Below are 21,032 nucleotides of genomic sequence, written 5' to 3'. Positions count from 1 at the left end.
GTGTGGAATGTATCTGCTTTCAGGAGCAAGATCAGAATTTATCTGGAATGTCTGTGGAAAAACAATAACTGTGCGTGTACGTGTTTGCATTCTGTTGTCACGGTCAGTGCCATATTAGCGAGGAGGAAATGTGAAATTAAGTGTTAGAAACTTTTTTTTTTGTGACTTATGCTGGTATAATTAAAACATAGTCACACACACTCTCTCACACAGATACAAGGCCAATATGAGGTGCAGAGTGGAGTAGATTAGTCTGCGATAAATCACATCTGCTCTGTGTGAAACCGATGATACAGACATACTCCATAAACTTGAGTCTGCCAAAAAACACACATGTGAAACACTAAGAAAGACGGAGATAAACACACATAAACAGACACTTAAATTAAGTATGTATAAAAGAAGAGGCACTCTTGAGATTTAGAAAAATCTTTAATACATTGTGCTTGACTACAGATAGTTTGCGATCACACCAGCATAAGAAAATAAGCACTTTTTATACTTTCTCCTTAATCAGAGACAACTATAAGTTGTACTATAAGTATAACTATAAGCCATTCACAGACAAGATTGTCTCTGTGGCTCTATCAAAAAAAATCAAATCATGTTTTGCTGAAGCATCGTGACCAACCTGAGACTGTCACTGCGTCCGAAATCGAGTACTTCCCTACTATATAGTATGCAAAAAACAGCACACCAAAAGAGTAGAAAAAAAAGTGCGCATTTGATGGACACTTCACTGTCCCATGAGGCCTCGGGAGAGTATTTATTAATGGCAGTGAAGCGACACAACTGATGCTGGTAGGTCACGTCACATGTCAGTAACAACATGATGGATTTAGTACATCTGAATTACATTCAAACTGCCTATTTTCATACAATATAGAACATTCCTTTCAAACGGTCGTGAAGTAAGTTCAAATTCAAATGCATCTACTCAGACAGTATGCAATTTAAGGGCGCACCGTGTGCCTTTGGATCAGCCATAGACTGGGATCAGCCAATGATGTGAGTTTGGCCATCTAATGGAAGAAACTGGGAATTTTGGGAAACTTCATTATTTTTGCACTTTGGTTTGGTGATGTCAGTGGTGTGGGAATAACTCAGCTTTAAGGAAAACAACACAGTTTTTTTTATCATCAAGTTATATTATAATAGTTATACAAGTTATATTATTTAGTGAAAGCAGCCAACATTAATAAAACAGTACTACAAAAAAAAGTGTCATTCACAAATGATTCCGTAATTCCGTTGTTTTATGTACAACCTGTTCACTTCTGCAACACTCTTATCCGAGAGCATGCGCAGTAGGATTTTGGTAACGGTAGTGCTGGGCGGTATACCGGTTCATACCGAATACCGGTATTTATTTTTGTTATGATATGAATTTTGATATGAACTTTGCGTCACTGTTTGAGAGGGGTACCGTTTCACAGCTGAGATCGCATCACAGCCAATGACTCTTTTTTTTCTATCTCCATGGTTATATTCTAATATCCATGTGTCTGTAATGAGTGTGTTGCAGGTCTGTGTTTTATTGGTTGTTGTCTCCCCACAGCATCATTTTATGGGGCTTTGCAAACCTGTATTAACTCTAGTGTGGAGTTTTTCAACAATATTCACTCATCATGACAGTAAAATAGGGCATTCTAGTCAATCTACTGCAGTATTTACTCTCTCAATTAGTAGAAAATGTGGTTAACACCCGGTCATGCATAGGGGAAATAAAATACTGTCATATACCGCGAAACCGATATCATTTTGAAAAATACCGTGATATAAATTTTTTGTCATACCGCCCAGCACTAGGTAACAGTATCATTCTCCAGTTAAAAAAAAATAAAAGCAGTTATAATACGACAAACAGTTTTATATGTGCCTATAGTACATTGAAACTCTCAGAAATATAATTTTTGTAATTTATTGTTACCAAAATTATTTTTTTGTTCAAAGTTTTGTAGACTCGCTTGGCCTAGGTTTTCCATTTCTAATAATAGCCTATGTATGACTTATTTCTAAGGCCAGGTATTGAAACTCATTATTGATACAATTGTAATTTCTGGTTTCTACGTGTAAACATTTGATGACGGTAGACATTCAATGCAGTGAGTAGCTTGTGCGAGCTAGGCACAGGCAAAAACATTCATTTTCGTCTAATGCGTTGTTTGCTTTCCACAGTGTGCACTGTGGAAAAGAGAGAAAAAAAAAAGACTTTTCTTACATTCATTTAAAGCATTACTGCCATCTGTTGGTGAGACTGTCACAGCACATCAGCTTTAACGCCACAAGGTCCTAATGAAGCTTAAACAGGTTTTTCACCAGCTTTCATTTTGTACATGTGAAACATTCGTCTGTGCAGATATACAATGCTCTTAAAGGGATAGTTCACCCCAAAATGAAAATGTTGTCATTACTGACTCACCCTCAAGTTGTTCCAAAACTTGTTTCTGATATACAAAACACACAAAAGAATATTTTTTAAAGATTGTCGGTAACCAGACAGTTGAGCTTGATCATTATGTTGGCTCTGACTGTTTCAGGTCAACACATGGCATCATGAAGTAGCCAGATGGATGAGGGAGGACCATACAACCCTGATCTGGGCTGGGGGTGTACGCAGGGGGTTCATCTGATGGGTTATTGGTGGGACTGTCAACGGGGGCGGGGTTTTGAATGGCTGGCATGGCGGTGGGCAGAGTTACAACGTAGCCTCCATTTATTGGAGCAAAACTCTCAGACTTTCCTAACACAGATGTGTGATCTCTGTCTGTAGACCCGTCCAGTACTTTGTCCTGAGTACAGGAATCCTCACAGCACAGAATATAAGGCCCGCTGAAGTTCATGCCTGATTTGTCTTTGCACATGCCTTCCCCCACGTAGGTGTGCAAGTGGTTCGATCCACATGACTGTCCCATTTTAACAGCATTTAAACTCGCATCTTCAGTGTGTAACAATAGCGGCTCACCGGAGACACTGTAACACAATTATGGATAAAATAAAACATTGTCAGACATAGAGATTTAAGATGCACAACGTTGTTTAGACTTTAAAGTCAACATGAATTACGAATATGCAACCCACACCATAAAGCAACATATTTTTTAGGGTTTGCAAAGAAAAGAGGAACTGGTAGCATTAGCCGGAAGTCATTTCAGAGCAGTGTCGCTACGGTATTTGTAACTCAATCTAAAACAAAAATTAAAGAAAAAAGCTATTACATTTTTTTTTTGGTAATTGAAACAAAGCAATAAAATGATTAAATGATGCAAATAGTTAATTTCGGCTATACAGCAGCTCTGAATGAATATAATGTCATTGTTCAGCTAAAGTCAGTTCAGTGATGATTCAGGTCCATTGTAAAGATCATCAATTATTAAATTAGTGATTTTTTTAGTTAATAAATAAAAGAAACAATAGCTAAATATTACATGAAAAACTTTGCAACAGCCTTGACAAATAACTGAAATTTGTTGAATTACCAAAATTAGGCAAACAAAAACTAATGTGAAATTAAAGCTAAATAAAAATATATATATAAAAAACTAAAGTAATAAAAATAGCAAAAGCACAACATTTACAAAAACTTGCACTGAAGACGAAAAAAACAACAACAACAAAACATGAAAATGAGAGCTAATTCAGTAACACTTTACAATAAGGTTTCATTTGTTAACATTAGTTAATGTATTAACAGGAATTAACAATAAGCAATACCTTCGTTACAGTATTTATTAATCTTTGTTAACATTAGTTAATACAAATCCAGCTTTTCATTGTTTGTTCATGTTACTTCGCAGTGCATTAATGTCAACAAATACAACTTTTGATTTGAGTAATGTATTAGCAAATGTTGAAATTAACCGTAAAGGGATAGTTCACCAAAAAATGAAAATTAGCCCATAATTTACTCACCCCCAAGTGAGGTGTATATGACATTCTTCTTTCAGACGAATAAAATCGGAGTTGTATTACAAAAGTGCATCTGTCCGTCAAATAACATGCTCCACGCGGCTCTGGGGTGCATCGATTCGCTTCAGAAGGCCTTTATTAACACCCCAGAGCCACGTGGAGCATGTTATTTGACGGGCAGATGCACTTTTTATGGACTTCAAAAACAGAGCAACTATGAATCCAATTCTAATGCTTGGATTAGCCTGGACTTTTATAATATAACTCCGATTTTATTCTTATGAAAGAAAAATTACATATACACCTAGGAAGACTTGAGGGTGAGTAAATTATGGGCTAATTTTCATTTTTGGGTGAACTATCCCTTTAACAAAGATTAATAAATGCTGTAGAAGTGTAGTTCATTATTAGTTCATGTCAACTCATGTAGTTAACTAATGAACCTTATTGTAAAGTGTTACTGCTAATTCAAAATGTAATATATGTGATAATAGTAAATAGCACTGCTTCAGAGACCATACTGTAATTCCTACACAAAAGACCATGATCATGCAAATATACGTAGATATACATTACAATAGGAACCGTTTCATGCCAACTTTAAAACAGTTTTATTGTTTCATTTGAGTTTGAGCTTACCTGCTTTTGCAGACACTGATATTGTCTGTAGCCAACAGAACACAAATAGAGGTCGTCTCTTTCTCAGTGATAAGCGGCCATCCGGCGGGAGGCTTCTGAAAGAGAGAGAGATAGAAAAGCAAATATGTAATTCAGTGACAACATAACCAGGTGTAATTTAAAAGAGTTATAAAACGTAGGCTATAAAGACTGATAGACAAAAAGCCATGTTTGCCATCATTTTAGCTGTTGTGCCCTATATGGACATTTCCAGAACTCATCGTATGCGCACTTCAGAATTTTGCCGGAAGTAGTAGGTCATCCGGATGCTTTTTGCCTACTCTTTTATGAGTACTGTGAATTCTGACATATTTAGACGTAAAATACTGTTTTTCACCTACTATATAGTAGGGAAGTATGCGATTTCGGATGCAGTCAGAGAGATGGCTGAGAGATGTTACAAAAAAGAGAAAAGGTAGAGGAATATCACTGGAAAAAGAAGGGTTATGATCAAGCAAGAGCTTTAGGACCTGTGTTAATATTAGAAAAGCTTTCCAGCGCTGAAGAGACCTAAGCGGGAAGTCCTGAAAACAGTTGTCAGGGTTGCGTTGTTTCTGCTTCATGTGTGAGTAACATTGGTTTTGCTATGTTTTACAGAACCAAGATATGCTGTTGTTGTAATGTTAGCTCTAGTAACAGGACAGTTTTGAGTGTCAGTGTTTATCTGGATCTGCTGTGCTGTTGGCGACTAACAAGCCACTCTTATTTTTTGTTCTTCCTTGTCGTTTTTCACATTACTTTTCACTAAGCGTTATTTTGCTTCGCTTCAGCTATAAAGATTCTTGCATTGTTCGTGCATTTTAGGGAACCGTTGAGCTACTACACCTTTAGCACAAAGTAAAAGAAAACTATTACGGAACTTACACTAAAGCAGTAATTTGGGAAAAAGTTTTGAGATAACGAACAAATTGAAAATGTGTATTGTGCATCCAAATCCAGATTCACCTTAAACGATTGTACTGTTCCAAGATCAGCCCGTAAAGACTCACCTTGATCATCCCCTCCAGCACTTTGCTCTTTATGGGCGATGGAACCGATCCATTCCATAACTTCATCCTTCTGTTAATAGAATTACACACAATTAAACCCACAAACAAAAACATCCACAGTATATATAATGAATGTACCTGTAGCTCAAACATCATTGGCCAGCAATACCAGTGTAATGTGTTTGATTTCCAGGTAATGCATGAATTGATCAAATGTTGAGATGCATAAATTTCATAGTGTGGTGTGTTTTACCTGTGACAGGCAGGAAGGGTGATGTACAAGATGACAAAAAGCACCGCCACAAACACAGGAACCAAAACGTAGATGACAATGCTGTTGGGCGAAAAAACTACACACAAAAAGAGCATAATTTATTAAGTTCTGTCCTGTGGGCTAGTGCTGGGCGGTATGACCAAAAATGTATATCACAGTATTTTTCTAAATGATATCGGTTTCACGGTATATGACGGTATTTTTTTCCCCTATGCATGACAGGGTGTTAATCACATTTTCTACTGATTGAGAGAGTAAATACTGCAGTAGATTCACTAGAATGCCCTATTTTACTGTCATGATGAGTGACTATTGTAGAAAAATTCCACACTAGAGTTAATACAGGTTTACAAAGCCCCACAAAATGATGCTGTGGAGAGACAACCACCAATAAAACACAGACCTGCAACATACTCAGAGTCATACTTACAGACACCTGAATATTAAAAGTTGAGGGCACCTTATGCATTTAAAAAATCTAACCTTATATAACAACAAACTGCCAAAACGAGGAGAAACGCGGATATTTTCAATACATTTAAGAGCACTCTCTGAACGAATGACACACATCAGTTTAACACAGAAAGAATAAAGCAGTTACTTTTTTGCCCATTCTTCTTTGAATTGTCAGTTTATTTATTAACTTGCATCATTGTCTTTTGTATAGAAGAATAATCCATCGTGTCAGCGCGTTCGTGATCAGACATACGGTTGAATCAGTGCAGACCGAGTACAGTTGGTACACTTTTTGCTTTTTCAGTTACCACACCAAAACTGAGGACTGAAAACAAGTGATTTTTCATATGACATTTCCTTTACTTGTCTACTAAAATATGAATAATTATTACCATCCATAAATAGTCATATTTACCACAATTAGCTTATAAACACAAGAAGCTGTTTCGTTCCAACTGTACCCATGTCGGGTACAGTTGGAACAGTACCCGAGTTGAGACACCCATCCGTAAGGCTGTAAAGCTGCCTAACCAATTCATTGAATTTGTAAAATACCTTTAAAATGAGAATTCAACAGTTTTTATTTCCATTCAGTATTTTATTCGATTATTTGTTAAGTAGTTTAGTTTATTAGTAAAAGTAGTTTATTAGTAAAACATTGAACAGTAATGGTAAATAGAGATACAATATTTAATTTCAGTTTATCATTTTAATAGTAGGCTATAGCTAACAGTTCGGTTGAGTGACAGTAAAGCACATTGAACAATTGCAAACAATCAAATGCACAAAAATAACATATTAAACATAATAACAGTAAACATCGTGCAACTAAACTGCATGTGCCGCAATAGGATTCTAGTGCGGGTACAATTGATACACTGCGTCTCAACTGTACCCCCCTGACCTCCTAGCACATTTCTCTAGATTTTACAATGGTCTTGCATGACACACAGTCATGCAATTTGCCAGTTTTCAGAGCACAGATTAAGGTTTACGAAAATGTAAGTTAACTTTAAAAGTCATGTAAGGATGAGAAGCTATTCAATGTGGAAGGGAGGTGGTGAAATGAAAAATGTACCTTAGAAAAAAAACTTTCACCGATATCTTCGGACTGGAGAAGCACGTACTTCAAATTTCCCACGATCGAAGAGGGCGCTAGTACGCATGTGCGAAGTAAATATCACAGATCAGACTTGTTGAGCACGCAAGTTATTTGAGGTGTCTCTAATGTACCCCTGTACTACCAACTGTACTCGGTCTACCCTACATTTCATTTTAATAAGACGTGATGAAATGTGCGCGCATACACGCTTCTGGTTCATGTCTAGAGCACTAGAGTATATGAAATATGTCCATAAAAAATGTAAACGCGCTCGCTCCGATCTGTATCAGTGCTATATGATCCATGTGGTGAGCGTTGTTAAACCCATCGCGGCGCTCCACGCAGAAACCGCTCTCTCTCGCGCGCGCCGCGTGTAGTTTGAATTCTCCACTGTAATCAAGGGCTGAATCCGAAATTGCCCCCATAACCTCAAATAGAGCATTATTTGGAGGGGACAGCGCTTTGTAGTGGTGTCCGAAACCCTAGTGGAAGTTATTGAGTGCACTCATTCTATCCCATTGCACCGCAATAACGAGTGTACAGCCAATGTAAGTTACACTTCAAGCACATTTCCATTCACTCCTTCAAATAAAGTGATAACGTAGGGAATAGTGAATGAGAGAAGGTATAGGATTCAGCTGTAGGCAACTGTGCTCTGACTGCTCTTACTACAGTGCATCAATGAAATGGGTCCCCTCTCAAACAATGACGCGCTGCGCCGCGTTCCGAACATTGTTTAAGCGGCATATACCTGTATTGCGGTATCATCAAAATTCATATAATAAAAAAATAAATACAGGTATGAACCGGTATACCGCCCAGCACTACTGTGGGCATCATTACTTTTGTCCTATAAGCTTAAAGGGATAGATCACCCAAAAATGTTAATTCTGCTATCATTTATTCGTCCTCAAGTTGTTCCAAACCTGTACACATTTCTTTGTTCTGCTGTACACAAAGGAAGATATTTGGAAGAATGTTTGTAACCAAGCAGATCTCGTTGGAAGCACCGGAAGTGACAGTGGAAATGTCCCTGGCACGCTCTAGGCCCGCAAGTGGAAACGCGTCTACTAACTACCATAGTAGTGGGGAAAAAAAATACTATGGAAGTCAATGGGGGCCGAGATCTCCTTGGTTAAAAACATTCTTCCAAATATCTTCCTTCCTACTCAACTTGAGGGTGAGTAAATGATGACAGAATTTTCATTTTTGTGTGAACTATCCCTTTAAATAATTCTACAAAGATATTCCCAGACCTTTTTTTACATCTTTGTTATTTTAAAAGAAGCTCTCTTTGAATTAAGTATAAAGTAGTTTTTTTTTAATGCAAAAAAAACACAAAAGCACACTTGGAAGACAGAGTAGGAAACATGTAGTTTCTAAGTCTTGAAATATTAACACACTCAATAAGTATATCTGAACGAATAAATGAACATAAATGTATACATAAACAAACACACATGCAGCAGTGTGATTTTATATGCACTTTTAATAGTAATCTCAAAATTCACTCAATCTACCCAAATTTTATTTATTTGTCAATATTAATCATTTACTTTTCTCAAACCTTAATTAACGATTTAGTGTGTAGTTTCCTCTTTACATTTAGTTGCATTTACAACCAAGAAATTAGTAATTCAGTGTTACCTGGCTAAAAGTGTTACCTTGCTCAGTGGTGAACACTTCTGGCTGTGACCAATCTGATGGCTGAATTTCATACAGCCAAGGAACTGGCAGTAATCTGATCTGGGCCTGGTAATTAGTTGAAGGGCTTAGATCCCCAAAGGAAATCTCATGATTGTTGACCCCCTGTTGAAAGGTAATGTTCTTTGATTCCTACAAAAAAGAAAAAACATGCATGTGATCAGTCACAGCTACAATGAATCATTGAGTCAATGCAACACAGATACCGAAAGGTAGAAAACACACCTCGTTGGACGAGATATTTAGCTGGATCAAGTACTGAAACTCATGCAATTCGGGAACAGCTGGTACAGACCAGTTCATTTTGAAGAAGCCATCTTCTTCCATCACCTGAATCTTGTCAGGTTGTAAAAGTTTAACTTTAAGAGAAGAAGAACAAACGTAAATGTTCCTCCTAAACTCCAGAGGGCAGCACTGGCACACAAGACTCCACTAAACAACACTCACTGTGTTTAACAGGTTTGTACGTCCTAGTGTATAGCACTGGTTTCAGCTCCACTGTTAACTGGTAAGGGTCAGAGACATTCACAGAACACATAAACTCAGATAGCTCAACGTCACTGGACAGCAGCTGAGGATGTTCACAACAAGCAGAGGATCTGAGGGATAGAGAAAGGGTTGTCAATGTACAGGATGTGACATCACACTGCAGATCAATTAGTTACATCACATGAGTTTGTGATGGACGGAGAACTCACTTGGTGTCACTGCACCAGAGATGATAAGACATAAACTGAAAATGATCTGTCTTCATTTGCCAGGTACATGTCACAGTCTTTTCTCCCACTATCACACACTGCAGGTTAAAGACTCCATTGCCTGCAAGAGCACATGAACTTCGTTAAAACTGCAGTATAAGGAATTTTTTTTTTTTTGATTATTAGCAAAAATAAAAAAGAATAACACCATTGTGAGTCTTCCAGGACACCAGGGGGCTCCAGTCACTCCAGAGTCCAACAGGACCCCGCGCCCTCACTCTGGCTTGATAATGGTAGCCGGGCAACAGTGACTTCTTGTCAATCATAAACTTGGATGCATTGATGTTATCCACAATCTGTTCCAGTAAAACAGAATGAAAAAAGGTTATATTTCAATAACATGCAACCGATAAAATCTGATATTTATAAATAATTTAAAGACTGACCTATACTGTGAGTTCAGAGATTGTTAATCGACGGTATATTCTTGTTGAAGCCATCTATTTGCATTATTTAAACTAATTTAAAGTGTAATGCCTTTAACAGTTGAATTCATGATGAAAAACTACATTACCTATGATGTAATGCTGTACAAAAGGTCACCAAAAGGATGGTGCATATATATGCATATTATTTTGCAATAAAGGTCAAATATATTGATAATATTGATAAATGGTTTTGTATTTCTCCTTAGTTTTTGAATGTAGTTCTTTCTCACACTAAAACGTGCATGTTTACCTTTCTTTTTGCCCAATTTTCAAATAATCTTTTACTTAAAATAAAAGTTTGTAATGTGATTCACCTGAAACAATTCGCTCAAAAACCCTGATTCATTCACGATCGAAACAAGTGTGTGTGTGAGCAGAGATTGGGTGCGTCTCAATCAGCTCCCTTGTTCAGTAGTTAGGGCACATGGCCATTTTAAGGGCTGTCTCAATCGCAGAATCCTTCCGGTGCACTGAAACGTTCGCTCCCTAAAAAGTCCCACAATGCAAAACCCATGGTGCATTGATACTCACTATGGCTGCGTTCAGCCTCGACAAAACATAGCAAAAAGTTTTTTTTTTTTTTTTAAATGGAAACGGTGCTTGTTTCCAACATGTCGTTCAATCCGGAAACCGTAGCAAAACGTTGCGCACCGGTTTGAACTTGAACGTGCCCCAGGTTCCCTTAACGGAAGTTCTGAAGCACTAAACTTAAATCACGTGAGCCAATTCACTACACATAACGACCGATAACGTCACGCGATGTGTGTTTTTAAAAATAGAAAGCATTATTTTATTATATTTCAGGATAAACATACATCGTTAGACAGGTAATAAACACAATCTAGCTAACATTTATAATTTATTTAAGTCGGAAATGTTGCAGTAACAAGCAAAGTATTTGACATAATGTACTTTAAGTAACATTACAAGTGATGTCAGGAAGATATCAGCTCTGCTGTTGTTAATAAATACCAGTAATGATGTTGTACAATGAGGAGCAGAGGAAATAGAGCATGCGTCTCAATCATAGACTGTAAAAAGATAGGTCTCAATCAGCTCCCTTGTTCAGTAGTCAGGGCACTGATAAGGACATAAGTCAATGGGCTGACTCCCTGATCAGTGCCCTGATGACTGAACTAGGGAGCTGATTGAGACGCACCCAGAGTCATCAGTGTCCCAATGTGTAGTGAGCCAGCGTCTCTTACCATTGGAGAAAGCGTAATGGCTAATTTGAATCACGTGAGGCACCGCAGCCTATCATGTAATGGCAGTGATGTCAGTGCCCGCCGTCCAAAGCACGTTGGTCTTGTGAATAAATGTTCTATATTTGGTGTTATATCGCTAGTAAACATACAGTAGGACTGCATTGTTTGTGGAATGTGCTTTACTGAGTGGAAAAAAAAAGAGTGCATATAAGCTGCAAACTATTAGTCACTGCATGCCGCATAAAATTTGTGATACATATTTACACTGTTGTTTTTAATTAATTAATCAGTATACTGTATACTGCATAAATATTACAAGTAGCATATTAAACCACACAACCACTTATTTTTCCACAGGCATACTGATTACAGCAGTAACAAACATTAATCGGTAAGAAAACATTGCGCAGTGGCACACCAACTTATCGCATGAATACATAGACTCATATAAACACACTCAGCATTCACCCATGTAAATATCCAAATCTTGACAGTGGATCTATCTCCAGTTTCAGACCGTGAGCATCACTCTTTCATGTGGAGGGTTTATCTTAGTTGGGAATCTTGAGTTTGAGGTTATAATGACGTTTCCTTACAATTTTACAAATTAAGATTGTGTTGTTTGATAGTACAGTGAAACAAAGCTGCTGATACACAGATATTGTGGTAGACAGGATATCCACAAGGTATCCTATTAGAAAATGTTGCTATCAGATAATATTGGAGTAGGCCTATGTGAGCGGTTTAATGCCGTTTGGGGTTTGGTGTTCACTTTGATGAATTTCCTCATTTATTTAAGACGATTTATTTCATTACATATAAGTTTTGAGTTAGTACGATTTTGAATGCTTTTGAAAGAAGGGTCTAGTTGCTATTTATTCGATCAAAAATACAATAAAACGTTAATATTGTGAAATATTATTACTGTTGAAAATAATTTGAATATTTTTTCGAATGAAATGTATTCCTGTGATTCAAAGCTGAATTTTCAGCATCATTTCTCCAGTCTTCAGTGTCACAGTATCATTAAGAAATCATTCTAATATGATGATTTTATGCTCAAGAAACATTTCTTATGATTATCAATTTTAATTGTTGAGCTGCTTAACATTTTTGTGGAAAACAACTTTTGTAACATTATAATGTCGATTTAAGTTTAATTGAATCTCTGTATGTTAGTACCTTAGCTAAATGAATATTTACCCTTAAGGTGTAGATAGAACACAGTATTTGCAAATTTTTTTCTGACAATGTACTGTATGTGTGTACTCACAGTCCAGTCATGCCCGTATCTGTGATACTGAAGCTGGTACATGAGAGTTCTTGTGATATTTGAGGATGCAGGATATGGGCTTGCCCAGGACAGCAGATGACCTGCGCCGTCAGCCATCTCTGTCAAGTTAATCGGGGCCTTCACTTTTCCTGAAATCACACACACAGAACGGTGAAATGCCTTTCCACACCAGAGATGCTTTAGGAGGTAAATACATGCACAATACACACACTCACCGTGCTGAGCAACTTTGAGAGTTGTGGCTTCGGATATACAGGGTACTTTGAAGTAAAGAATGTGATCTGTTGTATCGGTAAACCTTCCAGTGCTATAGCGACACTCGTGCAAGATCTTCCCATTGGGTAAAATCACACCGGGTGTTTGCTGGACACAATGTATTTCTCTTCTGAGAAGGAGAGAGAGAGAGTTAATTTTCCCCATTGTAGGCGTCTTTCTTTCTTTCTTTCTTTCTTTCTTTCTTTCTTTCTTTCTTTCTTTCTTTCTTTCTTTCTTTCTTTCTTTCTTTCTTTCTTTCTTTCTTTCTTTCTTTCTTTCTTTCTTTCACCTACTTTCGCTTTGGCCAGCAGTAAAGTTCAAACAAGGATATGTTTCCTGTAGCTTGTGGATGAAGATTTGGATCGACCTCCCACTTGCATTGTACATGGGTCATGTAGTCATTGTGGCACTGCAAGGAATCCATCAATGGAGATTCTAAAACAAGAGATCAACGGTCACATTCTTGCTTTCAGACAAATAATACCTCAAACAGGCTTATTTTGATTACAGTGAGAGACCCATACAATTTCCATCAATGTATTTCAACTTCAGTTTGCGATTTTTAGTTGCAGTTTATATGAATATAAAATGTATATTTTAGGTTTTATAACGGTTTTTAAGATTCTTTTACACTTTTTGCCAAGAGTAGTAGCTTTTTTCCACCACTGAATAAAAAATAAAGAAGATAATTGTGACCTTTTTTTAAATCAGAATTGAGCGATATAAACTCTGCAAAAAAGTCAGAACTGTGAGTTTATATCTCGCAAATCTTTATAAAATGCAATTGTGAATTATAAAGTCAGAATTGGGAGATATAAATTTGCATTTCTGAGTAAAAAAATATATTTTCCCCCTAGAATTGGTCTTCATAACTCAGAATTTGTTAGAACATAAGTCACAATTGGGAGATAAAAAGTTGCAATTATCTTTTACATTTTTTTTATTTCGTTGTGGAAACAAGCGTCCATATTAAATGGCTTTGAAATGTGACAAAATTATTTTTCTTTATTTTTTTTTAATTAATACAAATAAATACACTAATAAAAGTATGAGTATTAAGTAAAAAAATTACAGAATTAGCATAAAATTGTTTTACCTCTTGCCTAAGGTCTGTTCTCACCGTCCATTCTCACGTTATAACGTTAACTATAAAGTTATTATATTTGTATTATTATGTATATTTGAATACACATACGTACATGTGTATATTTAATAAATATTTGCATGCATATAATGTTTATAAATCGAAATAATTTACATTGAATATAAATATAAATTTTTATATATAAATATTAAAAACAAAAATTAAATATATACATAGATGCATGGGTATTTATATATACAGAATAATTATACACCGTACACACACCTATCTTATGTAAACTCAAACTTTTATTTTGGATGTGATTAATTGTGATTAATCATTTGACAGCACTATAGCTCTAAAAATCTTTCTTAATATAAAAGAATAGCTGAGTTCACATCACAACTATAACGAGAAACAATATCGTTGGAATCTTATTTTTTATTTTTTTATAGCTGATGAAAGACAAAAAAACATTGACAGCCAATCAGAATCCATCCTGTTTTAAGAGTTTGAGCGTTTAAAGCTGCAGATGACAAAACTGCAGCATGTGCTTATAATAAACAGAATGACATTGTCCGCTGGTGTGGACGCAATAGATATCTTTTATAGTTACTGTTCTTGGTGCCTTTAACATGTGGCATTACAAGACATGCTCCCCAAAAGTATTTCATGTGAACTACTGCACATTAAAATTGCAATGCATGAACACTGCAAATATCATATAACAACATATTCCTCTACATGTAAAATTGCCTGTTCAATGATAATCTGTCCTACAGTTTGAAAAAAAAAAAAAACCTTTCTTCAAAGCTTCTTTTCCCAAGAGCATCGCTGTCTCACAGACGTGTGACCACAGACAGGCTTAGATTGACAAAGCTCTGGGTGATGTCCTTTTTGGATTGCTAAACTTAAAGGGAATTTTTATAAACTATTCTTAGATTCGACAAGGCCTTCAAGATTGAAAGTGAATTTCTAAAACCAGATCTTTAGAACTGCTTTACACTGGCCACGTCCTCAGTTACTTCTGCAGGAAAATCTCTATTGACTGTCTAATTAGGTCCAAGATAAGGGTTTATTTTTGTTGGGATTATACAATGTATATGTCTTGGATGGAGGACACAATAAGATTAGAGAGACCACTGATAAGGTCTATCTAGTGGACACAGGTTTTATACACAGAGAATTGAATGCAATAATGTTTGAAGGTGTTATCTTTTTCTCTCACCTTTCCCAGGCTTGACTTCATGATGAGGACACTGTGTTTTACTAACTCTGACCAGCAGAGTGAATGAAACCATACGCAGAATCCATGTGGAGAACATTGTAGCTGAGATGCACGATCAGGCGCTTTTTTTACAGCAGGCGAGTCTTCTGGTTACTTCCAAGATATCTGAATATTTACAGACCAGTGTTGATGGTTAGAACCATTCAATTTAAAGGGACAGTTCACCCAAAAAAGAAAATTCTGTCATCGTTTATTCACCCTCCAGTCGTTCGTCTTGAAGAACTCTGGCGTACAAACAACATTGCACCTCACTGACTTTCATAAAAAACTGATTCTTCAAAATATCTTATTTTGTGTCCCAAAAAAATCATACCGTTTGGAACAAAACATGAGGGTGAGTTAATGATTGCAGAATTTTCATTTTAGATGAATGACATTATGCTGTTATAAAACACACAGAAAAAACACCATATACATTCTTCTGAGAAATTCTTTTTGCTTTTAAGCCCAACATTTTTTTGTCATCAAAAAATGCTGAATCCACACAGAAAACTTTCAAGCAGAAGTGTTTTTGAAGTTATTTTTGCGTCACCAAATGAAACAAAAAATAATTCAAGCATGTTTTCTAAACACTACTCCCGTCTGCCATTGGTTCGACAAACAGATTGTCCTGTGTATAACGCATACCATTGGTTATGTCTAGAGTTAGAAGTGTTTTAACATAGAAAATTACAATTCACTTTATTTTGAAAACGTAACAAAGCATCTAAAAATTAAAGATGCACAAAATTCTTTAAAATCACAAAGTTGCATATCTTAAATTGCTTACTGTTTGAGACAAAAGCATGGTGACCTCCAAATCCATCTTTCAGTTGAGAGTTCAAAACCCATCTTTTAATTAATTGAGCACTTCAAGGAACAAGTGCAGATCTTGATAAATGCCCTAGATCTTCATGGCACACGTTTTGTACAATAACTGTACATAAAACTACGCTTCTGCAGTGAACCTGACCATCTACCCATAACCCACTAGTGGAGCTATGAAGTGTGAAAAAACACAGACGCAGTACTCTGTCACACTTCTCGCAACTGCCAGGAAACTGTAAAGAATGGGATTTCCCTGAGCTTAAAAGACTGAGGGGCGTAGGGGAAAAGAGATGTGGTCAAAATGAACACGTTCTGTCGGAAATTGAATTTATAATGTTTGTAGTTTGTAAAAGTTAGTTTAGTTTCTTATGGTTTTCTGCCGTTTTTAAGTTTACGCTTTCATTTCGAGGTTGCAGGGCGTACGGTAGGGCTGCTATGTTTAGATGCGGTGAATTACAAAAGCGAACGTAGGTGAGTGAACTCACTGAAAGGGCAAAAGAAACAAAAACATGCTTTTCTTCACTCCTTGTTCCTACACTGACGTGAAATGGTGTTCTTGTGAATGTAGCCTACTCCAAAAAAAACAAAGCAATAAAACACCGCAACGAGAGAGGTCACTTCTTTTCAGAAATCGAATAAAATTTCTTTTGTCTTTTTTCTTGTTTTAAGCATAAAACTCACTGAATTTAGTTATATGCTTTCGTTTTTCTTCTCAAAACATCTTCCGAATATATCTTCATGTTTAAATTTTTTTTTTTAGGTCAAATGTTGTATTTTCTCTGAGAATCTTAGGGATAAAAAAAGTGTTCTGAATATAATTATCTCTAGTCTTTTTGGTTTCTGATTGTCTGTTGATAATCTAGGTACTGATTATTGAGATGATCTTTAATCCAAATAAAGATCAGGATAAAAGTCATTCTTTTGATTCGGAAGTCTTCAGAGACACATAACAAAGTTGATTTTTGAAAATTCACCCCCCCACCCCCCTATCCCTTTGTATTATCAATGTTGTTTCAGTCCAATATAATGGAAAGATTTTATATTTTTCAAACATTAGAGCTCTATTTCATGAACTCACTCAAATTATCTTAAATAAATATCCTAGATCTGTCTTCCACTTCTGTCATTTGGGATTTTTAAATTTGGCGAATTTTAATACTACATATACCGGTATGTCTGTGAATTTCAATAGCTGAAAGCATACCGGTATTACACAATTTAATACTCCTCTAAAAGTACATATTTGTTTAAAAAATCCTTACCTGTTCTTGTGTCATCAAAAGCAGGCTAGTAAACCTTCCATGTATCAGTACTTGGATTAAAGAGTGCGTTTTCCTAGTGTGTGTGTTTGAAGGCTGTGTTCTCATTACTGAAGTGCACACATGAGATCATTTACTTGAACTATAGCTCAAAACCAAAAGTTCCTTTTTTTTCTCAGTTGGGTAAAAACAATAGTTGTTTGGTCATCAAAAACAGTTTTTTTAACAGGAACAGGGTTAACATGCTGCCGAATATGAACCAAGAACTAAATAACTGAATAATGATCTTGATCAATACATTGACTGTATTCACCTTTACAGCATGAACAACACCTTATTATGGAGAATGAATGTCACAGCTTTCGTACAGAAGACTCCCACAAACACAAATTTATACACTCATACTCCAACATTCAATTGCTAACACACATGTTAAGACACCCATGAACTCCCATATGCAGACTCAGATAGCAATAAGAGCTTTCCAGTAAAAGGCAGGATATCCTGAAAGTGTCAGAAATTTCTTACTCTTTCTCTTCCTCTTCCTCTTAGGGATGCACCGAAATGAAAACTCTTGGCCGAAGCTGAATAATAATAAAACACTTGGCCAAAGGCCGAAGCCGAATACCAAATGCGTTGTTTTTCATTTATTTAACAACTTTTTTCACCATTGTATAAATTAAATAGTAAAAATTAGCTTTTTACTATTTTGTCTTGCTTTTTTAAAAAGAAAAATAAATGACAAAACTACAATTTAAAAATATTTATTTAACACTGAACATTTTTTAGTATTCCAGCAAATGCTGAACATACAAACCAAGCACAATATAACTTAACTTAAAATAAATAATAATAAAAAAATTTTTTATTTGGCCATCTTATCTTAGGCCTATTATGCCTACAGGTATCATAATCAAATCACAGAGGGTGCTCTATAAAGGTGCTTTATAAAAACATCTTTAAAGTGCAGATGTAGGCTAAGCAACGGCTCCTCCACAGCAGTGAGTGTACAGTGAGACATTTAAGATTATTTAGAATATCAAAAATATTTTACAATGAATAATTTTCTATTAATCTATTAGTCTGCCTTTACATTGCTTTAATGCGTTACTATTTCACTATGTCACTTCCTAAACTTTGCAGCGTGCAATTGGCCATTAATCCTTTTTGCAACATGAAAAATACTGGTATCACCGGGAGGGGTGACGTTGGAGTTTTCCCTATTTTGCACCTCGCTTGCAAATGCATCTGTCGTAAACAAGCTCAATACACTTTCAGGTTTTATTCTACGACATAAAATACATCAGTATTACCCACTCGTGATTTTTTTGAAGCTGTTATGTATCTTGAAAAATGCAGTTGCTAACAAGTGGCTAAATGGGACCACAGAGGCTGTCGAGGAGATTAAACGTAATCACTTTTACAGCCTCATTATGCTCATAATTGACCTATCGGTAAGCCCCGCCCCCCTTAGTTACTGTTGCTAACTCGGACAAACAAACGGAGTTGCTATATCTTACAATGTACAGCTGTCAGTGTGAAAACCTTATCCCAAGATGTTTTTGGACACAGATTGTAGCGTATATCCCGTCCGAATGATGGCCAAACTTAACTGATGGTTTATCAAGTTTATTGCATCGTTATTCACTCCCAAAAATCATCGTAAGAGCTGAACAAACAAAGCATAAGAAGTGCGCATTAACGTCTCATTCACAAACTATCTCTCTCCGTTGCATTACCATTAACATACACCGCAAATTACACAAAAACACTCATACAACTAACAGTAAACAAACATACACAGACCGTGTGCCTTTTCGAGGGTGCAGTTAATAACTGGTAAACTTTGTATCTGCAAAACAACTCTGATAAACTGCGTGCGAGCTCTCCCTTATACCCGTAGACTATAATACCCATCAAAATAGGAGTCCTCCTTAGTAGGACAGATAATGTAGACCTTAAACATATCTAAAATTAAATTAATTTACATATAACCAGTTTAATATGGAGAGGCACTGAAATGTAGACCTTCGTGTTTTTGACCTACAGTGTTATATGACGTGAGAACAGTTAGTTATTACGGTTTGTATGTTAGCAGGGACTTTAATCGTAACTTAACGAGAGTATGACAAACAGAAAATCCTCTCAGGATCCCTGGAATCAGTGTTGCAGTACCTCAGGCACAACATTTTAGCATTTTTGTAGCATAAACACCATCAAACCGATGAGAACTTCGGATTTTCCAATGCATCTCTATGGCGCGGACACCTAAAGATGTCCGAGTTCCGGTCCCAGCACAACTGATACTCAACTGCTATTGGCTCATCTGCGTTCGAGGGGAGGGGCTTACCGATAGGTCAATTGTGCTCTTATAAACTAGTCTAACTCAAACATTCTGGGAAAATGTTTTTAGATAAAAACTGAAAGAGATGTTGAATTTGCGGGACCGTGGTGTAACTGTGTGTAGCCTACCTTTAGCTTTTAACTTCTGGCGGCTGCATTTAGGCTTCAAAATGAATAAAAGTTGTGTTCATCTGTGATAAGCGATAATCCAAAATCCTATTGAATATTTCTCAAGAGAACCAGTGCGATGCTAACTGCCGGTGTTACGAGATTTTTGGTTTCAGTGTGCGGAGCTCACATGAATATCCATGAGTTTACAGGTGTTACGAGATTTTTGGTTTCTGAGATTTTCGGTTTCAGTGGGCGGAGCTCACATAGGAATATTCTTTATCTGCTCTTCTGTTGGAAATCAGTGTAATAATTCAGGTGTTCTGGAATTTTTGGTTTCACGGTGTAAGTGGAACCTTAAAAATTGTGATAATTTTAATTTGTAAATTTATATTTGTTTGTAAAACAATTAAAAAATGTCTTTATTGGAAACTTGAGAGAACCTGAAATTTCAGCAACATTTTTCAGACTGAATTTTACAGCCAGACAGCCAGGGAACATGGAGAATGTTCAATAGTTTGGCTCATGAAAAGGGAAAGTTAACACATCTTCACAGTATACGTCACAAAAAAATATTATGTCCACAGATACAATTAAATACAGATTTATTTCAGTTGTTACGTACGGTGGCCCAGTAGTGCACAACACAACGAAATTTAAAAAACATACATAAGTTCACAACACAACTAAATAAATCCACAACACAATGGAAGGAAGCCACAAGACAACGAAAAAGCCATAACACAATGAAATCAAGCCACAACACAATGAAAAATCCACAACACAACGGAAATGCTCCCGACCACTAGGGGACTCTCAGAGTGCGGTAAAGTTAGTTTTCCTTGCATTGTTCTATAGATTCGCCAATCTTACAAATATTTAAACACTACGATCAGTTTTATGTGTGCAGTTTTATATCGACATGAAATATCAATTCAAAATCACCTACGTGCATAATAGCTGCATATTTATACTCGAGAATGCTTTTACCCGCTGCTACGGCCACCAAGTTGAAACATAATTTGTATGAATTAAATTAACTTTTTTTTAATTTTCAAATTCCAATGTTGTGTTGTGCATTATTAAGTCAG

At 36.2% G+C, this 21,032-nt stretch overlaps 1 protein-coding gene across 2 annotated transcripts; it reads right to left on the bottom strand.

Moving 5' to 3' along the window:
* Positions 1 to 414: 414 nt before the first annotated feature.
* On the bottom strand, positions 415 to 17,647 carry csf2rb (colony stimulating factor 2 receptor subunit beta). 2 transcript variants are annotated; one of them, XM_079823199.1, is made up of 14 exons: positions 17,494 to 17,647; positions 15,365 to 15,529; positions 13,346 to 13,487; positions 13,013 to 13,182; positions 12,777 to 12,925; positions 10,019 to 10,166; positions 9,811 to 9,931; positions 9,560 to 9,711; positions 9,338 to 9,471; positions 9,073 to 9,244; positions 5,830 to 5,926; positions 5,577 to 5,646; positions 4,549 to 4,643; positions 415 to 2,973 (listed from the first exon to the last, which is right to left on the bottom strand). In XM_079823199.1, the coding sequence occupies exons 2-14, from the start codon at positions 15,459 to 15,461 to the stop codon at positions 2,517 to 2,519; spliced, it is 2,004 nt and encodes a 667-aa protein (XP_079679325.1). In that variant the 5' UTR covers positions 15,462 to 15,529; positions 17,494 to 17,647; the 3' UTR covers positions 415 to 2,516. The 2 variants fall into 2 exon arrangements, with proteins under 2 accessions (XP_079679325.1, XP_079679326.1); XM_079823200.1 differs by lacking the exon at positions 17,494 to 17,647 and adding an exon at positions 16,194 to 16,468.
* Between the last annotated feature and the right edge of the window lie 3,385 nt (positions 17,648 to 21,032).

This window comes from Gobio gobio, assembly GCF_949357685.1.
Source record: "Gobio gobio genome assembly, chromosome: 1".
Lineage (NCBI taxonomy): Eukaryota > Metazoa > Chordata > Actinopteri > Cypriniformes > Gobionidae > Gobio > Gobio gobio.
Note: the sequence above shows the minus strand (reverse complement) of the source record. Positions and strands in the feature narration are given on the sequence as shown.

Excerpts from the sequence above, each read along its gene's own strand:
- csf2rb (XM_079823199.1), bottom strand. The coding sequence starts at position 15,461 with ATGTTCTCCACATGGATTCTGCGTATGGTTTCATTCACTCTGCTGGTC. Across the intron at positions 13,488-15,364 it reads TGAAGTCAAGCCTGGGAAAG|AATCTCCATTGATGGATTCC; the intron begins GTGAGAGAAAAA and ends CTCTTGTTTTAG. Across the intron at positions 5,647-5,829 it reads ACCCTTCCTGCCTGTCACAG|AAGGATGAAGTTATGGAATG; the intron begins GTAAAACACACC and ends TTCTATTAACAG.